Source organism: Nicrophorus vespilloides, unplaced genomic scaffold (assembly GCF_001412225.1).
Source record: "Nicrophorus vespilloides isolate i.1.1-1 unplaced genomic scaffold, Nicve_v1.0, whole genome shotgun sequence".
NCBI lineage: Eukaryota > Metazoa > Arthropoda > Insecta > Coleoptera > Silphidae > Nicrophorus > Nicrophorus vespilloides.
The window spans coordinates 145,320-164,725 of NW_017097304.1; the positions used below are offsets into that span (position 1 = coordinate 145,320).

General features: G+C 33.7%; 3 protein-coding genes across 3 annotated transcripts in view; 1 reads left to right on the forward strand and 2 right to left on the reverse strand.

The window, feature by feature from the left end:
- Positions 1-2,310: 2,310 nt before the first annotated feature.
- LOC108559691 lies at positions 2,311-4,644 on the reverse strand. The gene is made up of 9 exons (XM_017917038.1): positions 4,023-4,644; positions 3,794-3,964; positions 3,640-3,733; positions 3,449-3,586; positions 3,176-3,394; positions 3,000-3,102; positions 2,833-2,938; positions 2,592-2,776; positions 2,311-2,535 (listed from the first exon to the last, which is right to left on the reverse strand). The coding sequence occupies exons 1-9, from the start codon at positions 4,642-4,644 to the stop codon at positions 2,311-2,313; spliced, it is 1,863 nt and encodes a 620-aa protein (XP_017772527.1).
- Positions 4,645-7,612: 2,968 nt separating this feature from the next.
- On the forward strand, positions 7,613-10,311 carry LOC108559693 (venom protease-like). Its single transcript, XM_017917040.1, has 7 exons — positions 7,613-7,768; positions 7,998-8,182; positions 9,251-9,359; positions 9,412-9,593; positions 9,645-9,737; positions 9,789-9,976; positions 10,166-10,311. Exons 1-7 carry the CDS (start codon positions 7,626-7,628, stop codon positions 10,286-10,288), a joined length of 1,023 nt encoding a protein of 340 aa, XP_017772529.1. The 5' UTR covers positions 7,613-7,625; the 3' UTR covers positions 10,289-10,311.
- Positions 10,312-11,856: 1,545 nt separating this feature from the next.
- Positions 11,857-19,406, reverse strand: part of LOC108559698 (inactive dipeptidyl peptidase 10) — a 38,258-nt gene continuing 30,708 nt past the window's right edge. Inside the window, exons 7-12 of the mRNA XM_017917045.1 lie at positions 16,659-16,782; positions 14,557-14,786; positions 13,709-14,491; positions 13,465-13,622; positions 13,034-13,245; positions 11,857-12,974 (exon numbers count right to left, since the gene is read on the reverse strand). Of these exons, the coding sequence (XP_017772534.1) occupies positions 12,837-12,974; positions 13,034-13,245; positions 13,465-13,622; positions 13,709-14,491; positions 14,557-14,786; positions 16,659-16,782 (1,645 nt within the window). The 3' untranslated portion in view covers positions 11,857-12,836. The remainder of the gene's footprint in view (positions 12,975-13,033; positions 13,246-13,464; positions 13,623-13,708; positions 14,492-14,556; positions 14,787-16,658; positions 16,783-19,406) is intronic.

Genomic DNA, 19,406 nt, shown 5'->3' on the forward strand with positions numbered 1-19,406 from the left:
AAAAAAAAAAAAAAAAAAAAAAACAGTCTTAGATTAGAATTGAAAAGTTTTTAATTTTGGGTTTTTTAATTGTTTATTGTTATACCTAGGTTTAGGAGCAATGCAGGTAATTCCAGTTCTGACTGCTGGTTTGGATAAGTCCAGGAATAGATATTCGTGCGCCCATGTGTACAATGCACCTAATAAACAAGCATTAAATCAAATTGTTTAAATTAATTGCTCAACCGACCTAAACCAACGTCAGCATTATCATACATGACGTTTCCGAGGATACCGTAACCAGTCCAATTATCGTAGATTTCACCCCATTCTCCTTCCTCGTCCACCAGTAAAACAGATGTTAAGTTCATGTGGTTAGCGAATTCAATGGCCAACTTCAATTCCGTTCCTTCTCTGGCGGCTTTCAACACGAGGCGATGATTGGGCACAAATTCGTAATTACAAATCGAAACGAGCATTGCAAATTCGACATACCTGGAACGCTGTACGGCGTGTAGCTGAATGTAGCTATTGTCCAGTTCCTTCCTAAACAATTCACCAGCTTATCCGGGAACAAATTGCTTCCTGTCTGGAAACCCGTCCCCGATTCCCATCTGTCCATCAACACTTTAACATTGGGCCGAGGCCCGACAAACTGATGAGTGTACAAATCGAATTTCGCGGCCTTCTCGATCCCCCAAATATCTCTCTCCGTTTCAGTATTGAGCACGATCAATAGATCTGCAACGTACTCGACGGCTGATGATTCAAATATATCAAGCACATCCTCTTCCAAATCCCCTAAGATCAGGTATCTTCGTTTATTATATCTGGGCAAGTTATGCTGTATATGGTATTCGAGGTTTTCAAAGAACGCAACCGTATTTTCAGACAGAGCCAAGACGATACCCTGACAACCGAAATAATTGAAGACCGCATCATCATGCAAATTCTCAAATTTTACGGTCGGCAGATTCCCGATGTAATTGAAATTGTCGTTGCTTGAAAAGATCAAAAGACATCTAGTGTCTTGAAAGTAATTCTGTAGGATCACGTTTGCTAAGATGTTAGCTTGAAGAAGCAACATCGTTCAGCCTTGTCTCATGTAACCACTTTGTTTCTTTCTTTTTTCTATTTATATGTGGAGATTGCTGCGGTTAAATAACGGAGTTGTCTTGTTAGTTTTACGAATTGTTCTGCAAACATAATTACGAGTGGAATGGATATAATACGATGATGACTCTCATGTCTCATAAAACGCAATCTCGATTTATGGATTGCGCCCATTTATCTTTACTTTTTATTACATATCCAATTGACTAACCCACTTCAACTGAAAATGTTGTCCAATTTGCATCGAATTAAGTTATTTTTATGTTTTGAACGACTTATTAATGTGAACAATGTACATTAATAATATATTACGGTAATAAATATTGCGTCTAAGTTTAAATGAAAGTATTAATAAATGTTAGATATTAATACGCTAATCCGTCATGTATTTCAATTTTCATTCTAGAACATAATTATTCAAAAAACTGGTTAGTATTTACACACGTTGACACAATTGATATCTGCTTTAAACAATGCTCAATATTTGGAGAAACACTTAGTTTTAATCAAGAATAATTAATAAGTACAATTAATTAAACATTAATTAGTTAATATAAATAATTAACTTTGCTACACGTGCATATGCATTGTATTTTGTAATTAATATCGTTTACATGTTATAAAATTTTATCATTTAATAATTTTTCTAGCAATTTACCAAGAAATAGTTAAATAAAAATAAAAAGTTAAAAAAAAATCATATTTAATGAGGAAGATTATTTATATTAGATTAAATAAATAAGCAATAAAGTTTTACGTGTTGTAAATTAGATATTTTTATTATGTTTTCAGAACAAAATGTATTATAATTATTTCGGTTTTTGAACAGATTTTAAGTAATTTTGTTTTTAAATGAAATTCTACAGCAGATGCAAATTGGTATACTGCTTATTTTAATTATAAGTTATACTATCTACTTTTTAGATTTTTTTAAGTATAACAATTTAAAATAAATCGATTTATATTTTATTTTACAGAATATAACTATATTGCCATTAAACCTGAAGAAATGGTTGAGACGAAAGAAATTCTAAGTAAATTGTACATAAAACATGTTTAGTATTGTTCTAAAAGCTTTCAAGTATATATTATAGTCTAAGTCTATATATTATAGATAGTAATTAGTAATTGTGGGCTAAAAATTAACTAATTTGGTTTTATTAATTTAGCATATTTACGAACTACCAAAAACTATGTTTAAAGTACTAAATTATATATTTAATCATTGTGAAATTCTGTAACCAATTTTTTCTTTGCAATTCTATCGACCCAAAGCTCAACGACAAAAACAACTATAGAGGTGAAAGTTCCAAGAGTCCAAATCACGAAAGTTCCTTCAACGTGACCTAAAGTCAATTTCACCGGTTCTGTGTTCTGCTCCTCGTGCTGACTAAAGTGCTTAACAGTTTTCTGAATTTTTGCATTCAAATGCGTAATAACAATCTGCAATGAAACGTTAAATATTTATTTATAATTATTATTGTAATCATATTGAATACCTTATGTTCCCAAACTTGCGCAATTCCGGTCTGGGCCAACCTCAGAGTATACTCATCGTAACTTGGCAACCAGATGGAGCTTTTCCTCGCCAAGGAAACGCAGTGATCCCAATACACATCTTCCGTCATCAGTCGGAGATGCTTCACGCCCTCTTCGGTTATATAATCGCCGATTGCGTAATAACCTGATGACGTTTACAATTAGTGGATATAATTTAGAAAACATGTTGGACGTTTGAACCTCCCGGCAATCGTTCTACGGCAAAGGCAAATCTTTTGTTGTTTTGCTTCTTCAGAGTCTCCGCAGTAGCGATAACAAATTGCTTAACCAACATCACATCATTATACTGCAATACAAAGCAAATGAATAATCTTTGTAAAAGTTAATGTTTTGTAGTTTAAGTTTACCTCAGGTGCTCCAATGATTGTCAAAATCCAAACAATAGAGGTTGCTCCCCATTGAATTCCGCTATCCACCAAATCTTGAACAGTTCGAATCGCTCCTACATATCTACAAACAATAGTTATAGTGAATAAAATAAAATCTAGTTAATTTATATATAAATAATAGAAGGTTTAAGTGCCTTGGAACTGTTAAACTGCTAGCCAAACCGCTGCTGTAACCACTAGCAATGAGCAGACTAAAAATGAACATAGCTCCGTATATGTATTTTCCGTTACCGCCTTTAACCCTTTCGCGTTCTCGAATTGGTTGCAACAAGTAAACAGCTGTATTCAGAAGGAACGATTCTTGGATAATGTCGCTTCCTGTCCTGTATCTGTGCATCTTTTTGGCTCTAAACCTGTTAATAAAGATTTCTAAAATACAGAGTTTCATATTGTAAGTTACAAACTACTCGGCAAAGACATTTCCTCTGGCTTTGTAGTATTCTAATAGGAAGAGGACAACGGAACAGGCCATGAACGAAAAGATGACTGCGATCCACATATCGTAAGTAAACGGAAATAATGGTACCAACCATCCACCTGCCAAACTGATAGTAACTCTTTAAGATGAACAATATGTATATGATTATATGCTACATACGTTGGAGCCGGGGTTAGACAGGTAACTCCGGTGCGCACCAAAGGCTTTGACAAGTCCAAGAAATGGTATTCATGGTACCATGTGCATATTGAAGCTTGGAATAAACAAAAGTATTCAGTAAAAGTAAATTGCATCAATACTTTTATTAATTTACCTAATCCAACTTCAGCTTTATCCATGAGAACGTTCCCCAAGGTACCGTACCCGGTCCAATTATCGTAGATTTCGCCCCATTCCCCAACGTCGTCAATCACCAGCTCAGAAGTCAAATTATGCTTCAAAGAGTACTCAACGGCTAAACGCAATTCCGTACCCTCTTTAGTTTCTGGAAATTAGAGCTATTACACAATATTATTAAGATATTGAATTTTCGAAGATTAAACCTGGAATCGCGTACGGTTTGTAGTGGAACGTAGCGATCCTGAATTTCCTCCCGTATCCGTTGTAAATTTTCTCCGGATACAGGTAATTACCTTGGAGGAAACTCTGATTACGCGAATACCATTCATCGATCAATACTCTTTCGTTCGTGTCCTCGTAACCAACAAACCGATGCGTGTACAACTGCAAAACAAAATCTTCATCGAAACCCCACTTATCTATATCGCCCACAAAGTTTGGTTTTTCTTTGATAATAAGCATATCAGCTATGAACTCGATAGCCGTAAGATTGAAGATATCAAACATATCCTCCTCTTGCGTTTCGGTTGGAATGAAGAGGTAACGTCGTTTGTTGAACCGATCCTGATGATGCTGAATTTGATATTCAATTTCGTTCAGCATCGTTGCAGGATTGTCGACGTTAACCAACATTCCCTGGCATCCGAAGTACTTGTGGAAAATCACGTCAGGGTCGAAAGTTGCATTGTTTACAGTTATCTGTATAGCTCCCAGCACACCATCAAAGTCGAACCTGTTGTTATCTGAAAATATTAAAACACATCTTGAATCGTCAAAGTACTCTGCTAATATGAAATTCGCTAGGATATTCAGGTGGAACTGCATTCTCACTTTGAATGTGCATCGAACCGAATATTTACAGATATATATATAGCAATATGCAGATCAAAGGGATTTCGTAATCCAAACGAGTTTCGAATATTTCATGAACTCTAATTGAGCCGCCGCCAGAGAGCATTTCGAAGGGAAAAGTCCAGGATGTACGTGTGGATTTAATCGACAGCGTTATTATACGTCGCGAAATTGCGACAAATTCAATAATGAATGGACAATTTTATTGCGTGATCCGGAAAATGCATAGATTTTACTTTTTTTGTCACAGTGTAAAAGTGCACAATTATATGTTTCGATTACACAACTTATTTGGGTTTTATCTAAAGCTTTTTTTTTAATTCAACTTCCATTGATTTCTTCATCTCGCTTAAAGTAATTAACTAATATGTAAGGCAATGCAAATTCGACGCGCGTTTCTTTCGACGCGTTAATTGAATGGTCCATTATGCGAATGAATCAAAAGGAAATTGAGTAAGCAAATTGTTATAAGATTACATGGATTGGGATAGTTACAAGAAAAAAACAATAGACGAGCTTGTAGAATTATCGAATTTGTCAAGGCATCTCGGATTTAATATGTGTAATTACTATGAAAATTGATCGAGTCATCGTAAATTCTCACCTATCATTATTATTGTTTTGACCAATGGAACGGACATGTCACGTCACACTCGTATGAGCATATTTCCAAATGGAAGGTCGCAAAATAAAAATAAAATACGGGACAAAAAAAAATAAATAAACGTAACGAGCAACAAAAAGTTTTCTCTCTATCCCCGCAAAAATCGTGCGATACGAACTCTGGAATCGCGTTCTCCAGTTTCAGTTTCGAACCAGAATCCGAACATCTCGATTCTATCGTTGATCAATTACAGTGATCAAAACCTGCTCCGACTATTTATAGAAATATGAATCACTTTATTGCTCTAATTTTCTTAATAGTTATTTCTTTTTGCTCAGGTAAGTGCGTTTATTTATTTAGATTTTTCAATATAAATAAACGATTTTCGTATAAACCGTATTAACCTTTGTTAACGCCGATATTACGAGTGTTAAAAACAGTTAGAAATTAGTATATATTAAAAAATGTATGTTGTTTACTTTTGCATATTATAATTGCAAATACTTGATAAACATTTTAGGTTTTCAAATCAATTTATATTACAGAAATTGTCTATATACTATGTTTGTAAATTCAAAATAATTTCGGATAAACTAAATAATTATATAATAGAATAGAATAAAAGCGCAAGCAATCATTTTTAGTCTCATATTTTAAGATGTAATTTCACATTTGTTCGTAAGTTGACTGTTTATTGACTAAAACTTTTCTTTGGTCAAAAAACAAAGATTTTGATTTTCATAAGATATTCAAGTGAATGCTAACATACTTCTAGTAAAAAATATATTTGAAACTTAAAATATTTAATATAAACTAGACTAAGACAATATTTATTAATATTCATTAATATTTAATAATATTAATTTGCAACTATGAGAGTGAAAAAATGTTCTAACATAAACATATTTTAATTATCTAATGATTCAATGGCTATTGGTTAATAAGACTATGAACCAAATCGTAAATATATACATTTTATTTAGTTTAAACTTTCCTTTTTTTGTATTTTGCATCTATGATTTGACGTATTTCGTACGCTATCTGACTTTAACATCGACCCAATTATTTGGGCTCTTCCTCTTTGCTGCGTCATTTCGAATATATTTTTATTTATTTGTGTATGTTTATTTGTAATCGGTTCTCTTTTGTCGGAGGTAATTACTTTTTTATTGGAAAGAAGATAAAAGGCGTCAAGGGCGAATCAACGGTGCATACAGGCATTCCCCAATTGCCTGAATTATTAACAAAAATGAACAAACAAAAAAATGTATCTATCGATTCGAACGAAAATAATTATGGTAATAACTTTGTCTGTAATTACGGCTGAGTCTTTTGGCCTCTGTAATTTTGATTAGCCTTCGCACACGAAAATACAATTACTTAATAAAAGTATTGAAACTGTCGTCAACTTACATTTAATAAAAAGAGTTGATTTAGACGAGAAAATAGTACAGGAAGTAATTAATTAAGATATTATTAAAAAAAAACATAAAATTTGTTCAAAGCTGAAATGCAAAAATAATCATATTTATAAAGGTTACATTAATTTATTAAAGTATTATTTATTCAAACAACTTTTTTTTACAATACATGCAAATTTAAGTTCTTTTACTATGATTACTTTACAATCTTGCACATTTCAAATTAATGACTTTGTACAGCAGTAACTCGCATAGTGCGGCTTTTATCAGATCAGGACTGATAAAAGCCGCACTATAGTCCATTAAAAAAAACGTTTTTGATTGATTTGTTTCCCAAAATTAAACTGCAAACTGTATACGTCTCTTTTTTATGCTTTTTATTTTTGTTCTTCAATTTGTCCGGTTTCTAACAGTCCGATTATCCGAACTATGCGAGGTTTTGCTGCATTAATATTACGAAATTATAAAGTATACATAAAATATCATTTAAATATTATCAATATGAAATTGTTTTTAATGTTTTATGTTGGAATATTTTGTAAATTGGATCACAAAAAAATTGGTTACTTTCCATGAAAATGATTACTTTTTATATTTAGTCGTCTATACATTACGAGTTCAAGGTTCGAGTTTCTCAAGTAGTTCGGTCTCAAACAGTCCGATTACCGGAACTATGCGAGGTATTGCTGTATTAATATTACAGAAATTATAAAGTATACATAAAATATCTTTTAAATATTACCAATTTTTCTTATGTTTTAATGTTTTAATATTTTGCAAATTTGATCACAAAAAATTGGTTACATTCCATTAATATTATTACTTTTCATATTTAGTCTATAAATTTAAGAGTGTTTGTACAATTTCGATAAATCAAAATTTCTATATACGTTTAAAATTTGTTTTTTTTTTCTTTTTCAGGTGAATCTATGAATCTTTTGGCACATCACAAACGAGTTTCAAGGGCATTACCAAACACGAAATTCTGTCCAGAAAATTCATATTGCATGCCGATATCTTCGTGTCCGATTCTGAAGGAGATCATCAAAAATGAATGCGTAATATCCAATAGGTAATTTCCTTCTTAACGATTCACTGCGCAAACACTAATTTTGGTAAATATTGTCCATTTGCTCAGCAAATATCGTGCATTATTTGAATGTATGGATATCATCGACTGCTTTTGTTCGAAGAAATGCTTAGAAAAATATGTATCTTTTACTATAGAAGTACAGAGAATGCGTTTAACATGTTTATGTAATCAATTGTAATTAATTGGTTGTGTAATGTATTTCTGATAGGGTGTCGTCGCTCGGATGCGGATACCAAGGATCCGGTCTAGTGTGTTGTCCGCAAATCTCTGAAGCCACTTCAGTCAATCATGATAAATTAGTGGATGGACAATTATGCGGACAATCAGCTATACAGGGACAAGATTATGATGGGATAGGTGCATATCCCTGGGCCGTTCGTATCGGATTCAAAAGTAAGCTTTACCTTCATCTCTCAAATCTCGAAACTTATTTGTCATTTGTGAAGAGAACAAAACAAATAAAATATTTTCGTTAGATTGATTCAATGAAACGTATTATGTCATATATGTTAGAAGTAATACCTCGCTTAGTACGGATAATTGGTTCCTCTGGTCCACTGTTTTAATCGTGCTCTTTAAAACTACACAAAAGGAAAAATTAAAGTATTTTTCTATACTTGTTTTTTTTTTTTAATTTATTTTGTATTAATTAATATTTGTCATGTAAAATATTGTTTATATATGAAAGTTCTATACAACGGTTAATTGCACAAGCAAAGATAATTAAAGATAATGAACTACAAACACCGCTAACAATGTAAACAGACAACCTGGTTATCATCTCCACGTGTATACACAGTGAAGTTATTGTAATATACACTATCAAACTAAATTAATTAACAAACTTGTTCTAGTTTTAGTACTAAATAAAATTAATTTTCTGGGTAAAGAAATAATTAGAAAATTTACATCGCATAGTGCGGGTAATAATCGCTTTCGCACTGTTTGAAACCGGACTAATTGAGGACTTTAAAAACGCATACAAATAAATAACATAAAAAAAATAATTTATTGAAATTTTCAAACAGAACTAGTCGAAGCCGCACTAAGGGAGGTATTATTGGATATTCTATCATGGAGCACAATTAGTTGTGTGATTCAAATTTTACATTAGCTAACGTATATATAATATTATGTAAAATTCATGAACAATTCATTATACTTTTTATTGAATCATAGCAGAATTGTTGTACTTAACACTAAACCTAAAATGAAAATTTGATACAATATTACTATAAAATCCTGTAATTTGTAAAAGAAAAATGCGCTCAAAACGCATATAATGTATATAAAACCTTTCTAAATATGAGAAAATATTTTGTTCACTATATACATGTTTTTTGACCTCTCACGGTAAGAATAGATGAACATGAAATGTGAGTAGGTTTAGTGGTAAAGCAAAAGTAGACTTAGTTCCCATAATAAAAACTACCTAACATTTAACTTATAACTAATTTACAGATGTAATCAACGGGGAGGTGAAGTATCCATGCACAGGTTCCATTATAAACAAACGCGTCATCCTGACAGCAGCCCACTGCGCCTTAGCCAAAGCCGACAATTACAAACTGTAATTTATTAGAACAAACTTATACTTGTAATGTAATAATATTTGTATATAGGTATAATGTGAGGATTGGAGAATACTCAACAGACACTGACATCGATTGCGGCGAAGAGTTTTGCGGTCTTCCTGTACAGGATATTCAAATAAGCCACGTGGTCGTGCATCCTGGTTACGAAAAGCGCAAGTACAAGAATAACATTGCGTTGATCGTCCTCAGATCACCTCTCAATTACACAGGTAATTATACAAACCTTTTTGTACCACTTCATATTTCTTTTGTTACATTAGTGACGGCTCAGCCGATATGTCTGCCGGAATCATGGTCCATCACCAACAATAATGGGATCCTAGTTGGCTGGGGTAAAAGTGCATCACAATCCGGTAAGTTCATATCTTGATTATTGAAATTAAGTGGTAATCAGATGTATGTAGAAGCATCAGTTCATCAGCAAATCTTGCATCTGCCAATTGTCAATCTTAAGAAGTGCTCCAACGTCTACGGAAATACTCTACCGATAACTGAGCAGAATGTGTGCGCTGGTGGAGAGAAAGGAAATGATGCGTGTTCCGGTTTTGGTGGAGCTCCGCTTTTAGTCCAACACGGTGCATACTATTATCAGGTAAATTAACACATTTGGTACAGCAATAGTCCGGTTTCACTATAGTCCGGTTTGAAAATTTTAAAATACATTAAAGTCAACAGTCAAGTCTCTTTTTAATTTTTCGATTATTGCTGTACTTAGACCTAAAGTTGTATAGAATTTTGATAAAAGCACACTAAGTTCTTCATGTTAAATAATATTTTATAGGTTGGCATCCTTTCGTTCGGTTCTGATCAGTGCGGAGCTCAGGGCGTCCCAAGTGTTTATACAAACATAAAGAAATACGTAAATTGGATCAAAGAAAACTCTCCAGTAATCTACAACAACTGATTTAATTTTACTTTTCTGTTGCTTAGCATGTAAATATTTTTTAAAATAATATTGTAATAAAAATATAAAACACTTATTATCAAATTTTTGTTACAATCAAAATTGTTGTATTATTTTTAAAATTTTACAAATATCTTAATCTATAAAAGTTGATACACTTTTGTAGATTCCTTTCAAATTGATGAACAAAAACAAACAGAGATACACACTTAATAAGTTGAAACTAATGGGAACAGAACGATGTATAAATTGGTCGGTTGAGGTCAGTAGGAAATTGAGTTAATTAAGATAACTCTGCAGTAGTTTATCACGTATGACATAGAGCGGAAACGGAAGTTGTCAGGACCGTAGCAGTTTCCGTGGTATGCGGATAATGCAACACGCAATCCTTGTTTCGTAACCTTTGGCCTCAGTTTGGCCAAGAAATAACATTTTGTTTTTTTTTTATATAAAATTATTTCAAGTCAGTAAAATTTAAAGAAACAAAACTATATTTTACATAAACAAAACGGAAATTTTACTTATGAAAATATTTGGAAAAGGAAAGGTTTAATAAAACGAATCATTTAAAACTATTCAATGAAATTGTATTACACAAAAATGTTCACATAATAATATCTCCAATAAATCTATTATTTAAAAGACTTAAATACATCATTAATAATCGTTAAATATATATATAATTTTTTCATTTGTATTTATTAATTGTAGAATGTAGAATTCCAACTAGACAAGAAGGTTTCGTGGAGAGAGTGTGTTGTGGAAAGGACGAAGAAAAATAAATAGATTTTTTTTTTTGTTTTTAAATATATATATATCCTATGTACAAAGTGGAGATCACAGTAGATCTCCGTTCAACAAGACCTTAAATATTAATTATTCTCATAATAAGTGTTTACTTTTCTTGTTTTTCTCTTTTTTTTTTAAATTGTAACTTTAGTGTTTTTATATCCGGCATTGCTCACTCGGATCGATTATCACAAACTAGAAATGACTAGATCATATACCGCCTACGTATCTTAGAACGAGGATAGAAGAAACGAAGAGTTGATGATTAAATCGAAACGAAAATACAATTGTTCTTAGATACAATCGTTCAACGTCAACTCCAAATACATATATATCACAATATATCCTAAATGGTGTCTTTAATTGTTAGACTCTTAAAGGAGAACAGGTAACAAGAAAACGATTTTTCTCTATATATATATATATTTTTTTTAATGTAAAATGTATTACTTGTTTTGTGTGTGTGGGAAATTGAATAAAATCTGAGCCGTGACCATCTTCTTTCAATCACAACCAACCATCAAGATTGATCATTACCCATAAGGTTCAACGCTTCCCAAGTTATATTAACGGTTGCATTTCATTAAATTCTTAACTATTATGAAAAATGCTAACCGTCAATACAACTGACAATAGTTAAAAGACTTTTCAATTTAACGATGTACGAGAATATTATGATTATATTCATTTACAGCCATTGTGACGAGTTTTTTTTTGTTTCTTTTCAACGAACATTTCTATGTTTGTTTCATCTTCAATTTTATTTATTATTATTATTATTATTATAATTTTTGTTTTGTTACGATCGATTCGTCTGGGTCAAAGTAATTTAGAAATCCGCTACGATTCGTCCGAAAACGGAAGTTCTGGAATCTATAGAATTGGACCCCATATACATACAACGTTAATAATAGTTTCCTATTACATAAGAAATCGCCGTCATCATCATTTAGATTTGGAAAAAAGATTTATCCTATTGATTCTAAAAAATAGTTAACTATTTGAATTCTAATATTGTTTTTTTTCTTCGAGGAAAATAACCTTACAAACTACACTTACTAGACTACTCGCGATTATTTTTTTTTTATTAATTATTAGTAATTTTTTTTTGGTCATTCGCTAATTATTATTCTTATTAAGATCATTTGTATTTTATTATTATTAATTATTATTAAAGATTGTTTGCAGCTAATAGTAAAACCTAATTGTAGCTACGTTTTTCACTCAATCTCACTCTGTTGCGCTCATCCACTTTCATGCCATATGTGTTCCAACACGAATCCGATATGTTCTTAAGATCTCTAATACTGGATTGTTGCATCAACTGATTTTATTGGTGTAAGTGAACGTGTGTATATTTCTGCAGATTGCTACCTGAGAGAGTACGAGAATTATTGCGATTTGAATGTAATACCTACAAGTATAAATTTGCGACACGAAAATTTGGCACTTGCATCACTTGATCACCCGAAAATCCGCTGGATGTCAATAACTATGTACTATATATTTATATACGACATTCAATTGCTATCCGTGAAGCTCTACTTGTGTAAATAATGAAAGATTGCGAGCTGGATTGTACAGTTTTCTTCTTCGAAATCAAGGGTATAGATATATACAAACGCTATGTACACTAATCCGTTAATTACTAACGGAAACTAAAGAAAAAAAAATGATTGGTGGGTGTATTATTTATGTACAGGATCTGCAGAAGGGATCAAGGGGTGGAAATGTCTGGATCGCACGGGAAGGACGTTTGCTATTCACCGCCGTTTAGAAGACCGGCTTTGGTCTCAGGTGGTACCTGTTTCTTGAAGCAATCATCAAGAAATTGACCCATGCTTCTGTACAGATGCTTCTTAACGCCACCTAAGCCGTGGCTCTCGTCCGGATAAACCTGAGATTTAGGATTAGTATTAAAGAGTTGATTCTGTCTGGATAATGCGATTGGTTCACCTGTTGCCGGAAGAGAGCTCCCGCTTCTGAAAGCGCCTTCACCAGTGCCATGGATTGTTGCAGGTGCACGTTATCATCGGCAGAACCGTGCACCAGGTAGAACATCTTATCCTTTAGCAAATGGGCTTTCTTGCTAATATCAGCTTCGTCGTAACCTTTGTAGTTGTCAGTCACATTCGGAAGACCCATGTATCTCTCTGTATACGCAGAATCTAAAAGTATTTTTGATATTAATAATAATTTGTAAATAAATTAATAACTTGTTTTATTAAGAAGTTTCATAGAGGTAATTATTTTGGATAAGATGATATTCATTTCAAATGCTATGAATACTTGTTTTATATTGACCCGATATCTCACGTACTATCAATTATGTAAAGTACCCTATTGATTTTGAAACTCGTAATTATTTTAAATTAATAAGCACAAACCATATAATCTCCAATTTGTAACAGGAGCAACGGAGATGGCGCAATGGAAAACGTTGTTGGGACTAGCCAAGGCGAGAGCTGCCACGAATCCGCCGTAGCTCCAGCCCCAAACGGCGACGCGTCTTTTGTCAACGTAGTGCAGATTGTCTCTTAGGTACCTGTCAATGAGAAAAGCGGTTAATAGTTTCACACCTCAAGTGAAAAAAGTTCAGTGAATGAAAGAAGAAGAAAGAAAAGCAATTACTCGGTGACTTCGATCTGATCGGACACCTCGACGGTGCCCAACTTGTAGTAAACCTGATGCAACAGTTTGTGCCCTTGGCCTCCCGAACCACGACCATCGATCTGCGCAACAATGTAATCCTTATTTCCCGTAAGGTAAGTATTCCAATCGATTCGCCACCGTTCAGTTACCAGCTGACTGCCGGGACCACCGTACACCTGGACGATGAGAGGATATCTGGTGATCTCGTCCTCTCGAAGTCCAGGTGGAAGGATCAGACGCACGTACGCTTCGTGCTCATCAGATATCTGAACGGCGAACGATTTGATCTGTGGCATGGCCATCTTAGAGACGCGTTCACGAAGCGCCGTGTTGTTTTGCAGGTAGTACAGTATCTTGGGTTTCGGAAGACTGGCTTTGTAGAGAGTGCTTGTTGGAATTCCGGGACCCAGACATTCCAGGACGTAGTACGAGGCTGAACCTGGGCTAAAGATGGCATTGTGGTACAGGCACGGAGGCTCCACATCCTGCGGCTTCTGCTGTTGTTGCTTCTTATTTTTCCTCTTTCGCGGTGGCGGTGTAGTCATCACCGTATCATCGTCAGCCCATTCGTCATCCCATTGCTTGTTTTTCGTGATGACTGGGATGTCTTCGATGTAGAATGGTGGCTGCGATGGAGGTGGTTCCGGGACGCAGGTCAAACAGACGGGCGGCTGAAGGGCTGCGCCGGAGCGCGGTGGCACTGATGCCACTCTGTACAGATGCTGCTGACCCGGTTTACCCTGGGGAATTCCCAGGAAATAACTGAGGAAAGGGTCAACATTGATAAGATATGGTTTAGCAATAATCCCAAGTGGAAAGCAACTCACATGACATCGTTCGAATGGTCCCAGGCGAGAATGCGAACCACCTCGTAGCGACCGTGTGTCAATGGCAGGGTTCGCCTCTTCATGATGTTGACTTCCATCGCGTGTCTGAAGTATCCAGCATTGCCGTCCCTGACCGGAGCAACTGTTATATAGTGTGCGCCGTCTGGGCTGAACAGCGGACTATCGCCCATATCCACCCATCCTTCGCCGTCTCCAGACACTCGCTGCGTCTGAAATGTAGCAAAATATTAATTACAATCCAGCCAGTCTCACATTTCATATTCATATACTTAATTAGATTTGTATTATCGGAATTTCAAATCTTAAACACAGTTTGAACCAATTTATACTTAACCTTATCTCAAATACTAAATGTATTATTTATTAATACTACCCACGTTGCAACTTATGTTATAATCAAAACTAGATTAGAATGTTCGTATTCGAAATACGAGCTTAAATGATAGTAACTTTGTGTAAATGTAATTTCATTTCGTCGTTTGCATTGAAAATCGAGTATATAGTAAAAAAAAAATAAAGTAGTCTAGATATATTTATTGTTAATGCAGACTTTTCGTTTTACATAAATAATAAATATTGATTTATTAGCCGTAGATTTAGGATGATTTTGTACTTCATTGTGAACACTGCGGCACTTTTGTCTGCATTCAATTGTTTCCTAAATAAAAAAAAATATGGCACCCATGGTATGTGAATCGTGAAATTTCAATGGCCATTATATTTCATGCATATTATTTCCATGGTGATTTTCAGCCGTTCTTGCACCTCGACGAACTTTATTAGGTCGTAAATTAAATGCATTCAAAGTGGACAATTTATAGATAAATTCCTGCAATAAATCTGCCACTTTATGACACGACCAAGTCTATTTTCCACATCGCACTGTCTTTTCATGCATCCCCCAACCAACCGAAACCCACTATCTCGTTCCATCGCGGACATCGCGACAGCCGAAACTACCACTTTTCGCACATTTTACGCTCGTTTTACTTTCTTATTTTTTTTCTTTGAACTTCTCCCCTACATCCGACACCCCATTTATACAAACTCGTGATCTCGTTACGTCGGCAAATACTGTTAGCAAATGTAAATTGCCACTGTTTCAATTTGTATGTATTAATTTTCAATTTTTTACTAACTTTCTCATATTAATTAATTAAATATAAAAGTACAATTGTTAGTACAGTGGAGTCTCGCTTAACGAGTTTAATCCGTTCCAAAATTTTTAGATTTTTACTTGTATAGTGAAATACTCGAAATATAGTGAAACTTATTCAAAAAATACACATAATATGTATACACAAGTTTTAAAAATGATGTAGCAGTCGCAAAATCCGGGGCTTCTCTTCTCATCGTCACTTGTTATACGAAACGTCGCTCGTTAAGCAAGTCATTTTTCTTACAATTCATTTTGCTCGTTAAGCGAAATACTCGTTAAGCAAGGTTGCACTGTATATATATAAATTATTATTATTGTTTTTCATGCATTTTTATAGCAATTTAATTTTTTAATTATATATTTAATTAAATTCATATATGCGGACAATTAATACAATATATTATTTTACAAATAATTTGTTTATTGCTTTTCATCAATTTCCGTGAAACTGTAAATTACAAATACATTTTATGGGTTTTTTATATTTTCTAGATAAACAAAAGTAGTTAAAGTGAAATAGATCATTTTGTAAATAAGTGCACTCTATTTGTATTTATAACGATTTGAAGTATCAGTATTTCGTTTTACATCCGTTGCTACAGGAAGTAGATTGATTGCAAGTTGAGTAAACATGATACGAGTACATCGAAAGACAACATTACAAGTTACATTCTGAGAGTAATTTGCTGTAGATTTTTATTAATATATTTCTACCTTCAATTCTAAACTATCTATAATTTTTATAGAATAAGTAATTTTTATCTATTGCTCTGCACAAATTATACATTTTATGATTTTGTTTTTGTGTTCGAGAAATCGTTGAAAGATATTGATTTTTATTTGAGATATATTTCGTATAATTGAATAAATTTGAATGAAATACGTTTTTGCTGTTTTAGTGGTAGGTGGTGGTGGTACTTGCCTCGACGCAGTGCCAGGTGGGTGTTTTGCATACGGACACGATCGACAGGTTTTGGGCTCTGTTCAACCAGACCACAGAAATCTCCGTAAGGCTGATCCAAGAGACTGCAGTGAAATAATATTCCCTGAAACAAACAAAGAACTTATGTAAATTGTGTGCGCAAAATAACAAGACTTGGAATGAAATTCAAAATATTGGATTTTCATAAAGACCTCATTTCTATTTTACTGAAACTTTGTTTTCAACTTATTTGAATTAAAGTTCAAAAACTAAAAGACATATTTTCAATAATTTAATAGATTATAAGAATAAATGAAATTCATATGAAAGCTGGGTGTTTGAGAAATGTGATGAGTATTCATACATTACTGTGGTTTTAACCATTTGGCTGTAATTCACGATCAAATTAATGCTCGAAAAAGAACAAAAAAAATAAATAAAACTATTAGTTTCTACAATTAAACTAGAATAAATATCTTGTGGATGCAATGCGGCATCCGCATTAATTTCCTTAATTCGTTTCTGTGCTTTCTTCCTAATCCTGCAATTTTATTACTGTAGAAAAGATTTTTTTCCCATAGTCAATTTACTTAAGTTTCTTTCGTCTTGACTAACAAATTGACCGAATTAATTAATGTATACGGAGCGCGAACTCAGAGGAAGTAAAATCCGATATAAAAGCGAGTCGACGCTCGCTTTCCTCTAACTTTTTTGTTCGTTATTACTCCTGGATATTATTAATCCATTCTCTGCGCAAAGTTTATTTTTGTTCCAACTCCCCGTGGCACAAAATCCCTACATCTTTTATTGTAACGGACCGCAGTTTCCGTCCGGCCATTCTTCAACTCGTTATTAATTTTATACTTGGACAGCACTTTTGCTGTTGAAAATGGAGCGTAGAATAAAGTATTGATGAGGTGATAAAATTGATTTATTACAATTGAAATATCCCAAACCATTCAATTAATGCAACGAATCGGAAGATCGAATTCATCATGCGATGGTTGTTATATTAAATATAGTTGCATTAAAGTAAAACAAAATTTGTAAATCGAGTCGCAGCTGGCAATTGAAGTCGGCTTCTGAATATTTAAACTTTTACTGAACCGATGAAGGAAGAAACTTCTTAATCTCAACCCCCCTCACCCCACCGCCACAATCCAATCCTCAGGTCCTTGAAACTTTATAGCAATGATAGAAAGGGACCGACGGCAGCGAATGTTCGCAATAAACTTCCACGAAGCAAATATCAAAAACAAAGCTATTATTTATAAACCATTAGCTCGAATGCCAACGTTGCTTAAATTCACTAAATAAATAACGTTCAGAATTATTTTAACATTTGATAAGTTTTGTTTAAAACATATCTCAATTAGATTAATAAAATTATCTCATTTTTAGCTGAACTTGGACCATAGCTTAACTTCTATATACGGATCGTAAAATGACAGCTGTCATCTTCTGTCAAAAAGAAGAATTGGTGAAATACTATTAGCAATTGTTCTCTTCTTATTCGCCAGTTTCCGCCGCGTGCTCAGTATGGACTAAATGTAACATATAACATAGGAAAGTAATATAAACAATTGCCAAACCGGGACTCTGCGGTTCTGTACACCTGGATTAGGTTGAGTCTCGGAATTGATGATGGTGTGCTTATGATAGGACCGCAATCAAACAGACAGAGTAGGAGAGAAGTCTTGTAACCAATTATGCAAACGTTAGATCAAAATGTTGGACCTTCTTGAAAATTCCGAGAGGGCCAAATACACGTCACGATTCCCTGATGCAATCAAAAGAGGGATGGAGGTAGGCAGTGGGACTTTGAGAGCTACGAGAGCAGTAATTAATTCCGCACTGATGGCTGAGTTGTTGCTAGCAATTGTTATAACAGCAAAGAAACATGTTGGATCGCGAAATGACAGCTGTCACCTTGTGTCAGCAATTGGTATAACTACAAAGATCTTGAGTTGGAAAATGACAGCTGTCATCTTTTGATAAAAACTAAATAATAGTGAATCTCTAATTGTAATATTTAATTATCATTATAGAATTTTCATAATCGGGTTAGGTGTTAACACTATCTGCAACGCGTGACAATATTTGCTATAATGTCCCAACTAGAGTTAACCACCGAGTAAATATGAAACAACCGCGAGCAGAGTTTAGTGTACGTCCTAATCCGAGGTCACAACGATCTATGATGGAAACTGGTATCTCCACTAACGAGTAGTTTTGGTATTACAATGGGTGCGAAAGAGATAACGTATGACTACACGTTATCTCAATGTCTCTTTTTGGTTTGCATGTATTGATTTTTGTTTTATTTTAGAAATACATCTCAATAATTTATAGACGTATTTATTTTCTTATCCACTCTAGTACCGTAGGTCCGAGAAAATGTTAGGTTAGGTGAAGTTGCCCTAAGGTTTTATGTTTAAAAATATATACAAACAATTTTGTTATATGGGTATTTTCATATCCAGTGGTCAAGTAGGTCAAGTTTCGGTTAGAGGTTTTTTTTTTAAATAACATAAAAACAATTTGGTGATATGGGTATTTTCAGCTTTTAAAACTAAAAAATTGGTGGAGGAAACGTCTAGTATTTATGATCAGTCCGTGTCTACTCGTGATAAATGAATATGACATATGGTGTACACTGAATTCTATGCTAATTAAAATATTCGTGAATATTAATATGAAGTTGCGAGTTTTCATGAAAATGTAATAAAACCAGATGTGTGAATAGAA

Bases quoted from the DNA above. Each gene is read 5' to 3' on its own strand.
- LOC108559691 (XM_017917038.1), bottom strand. From the start codon at position 4,644: ATGCAGTTCCACCTGAATATCCTAGCGAATTTCATATTAGCAGAGTAC. The intron at 3,965-4,022 runs GTTTAATCTTCG...TCTAATTTCCAG, and splicing joins CAAACCGTACGCGATTCCAG to AAACTAAAGAGGGTACGGAA. The intron at 3,103-3,175 runs GCACTTAAACCT...TATTGTTTGTAG, and splicing joins AGCAGTTTAACAGTTCCAAG to ATATGTAGGAGCGATTCGAA.
- LOC108559693 (XM_017917040.1), top strand. From the start codon at position 7,626: ATGAATCTTTTGGCACATCACAAACGAGTTTCAAGGGCATTACCAAAC. The intron at 7,769-7,997 runs GTAATTTCCTTC...TATTTCTGATAG, and splicing joins GAATGCGTAATATCCAATAG to GGTGTCGTCGCTCGGATGCG. The intron at 9,738-9,788 runs GTAAGTTCATAT...AGATGTATGTAG, and splicing joins TAAAAGTGCATCACAATCCG to AAGCATCAGTTCATCAGCAA.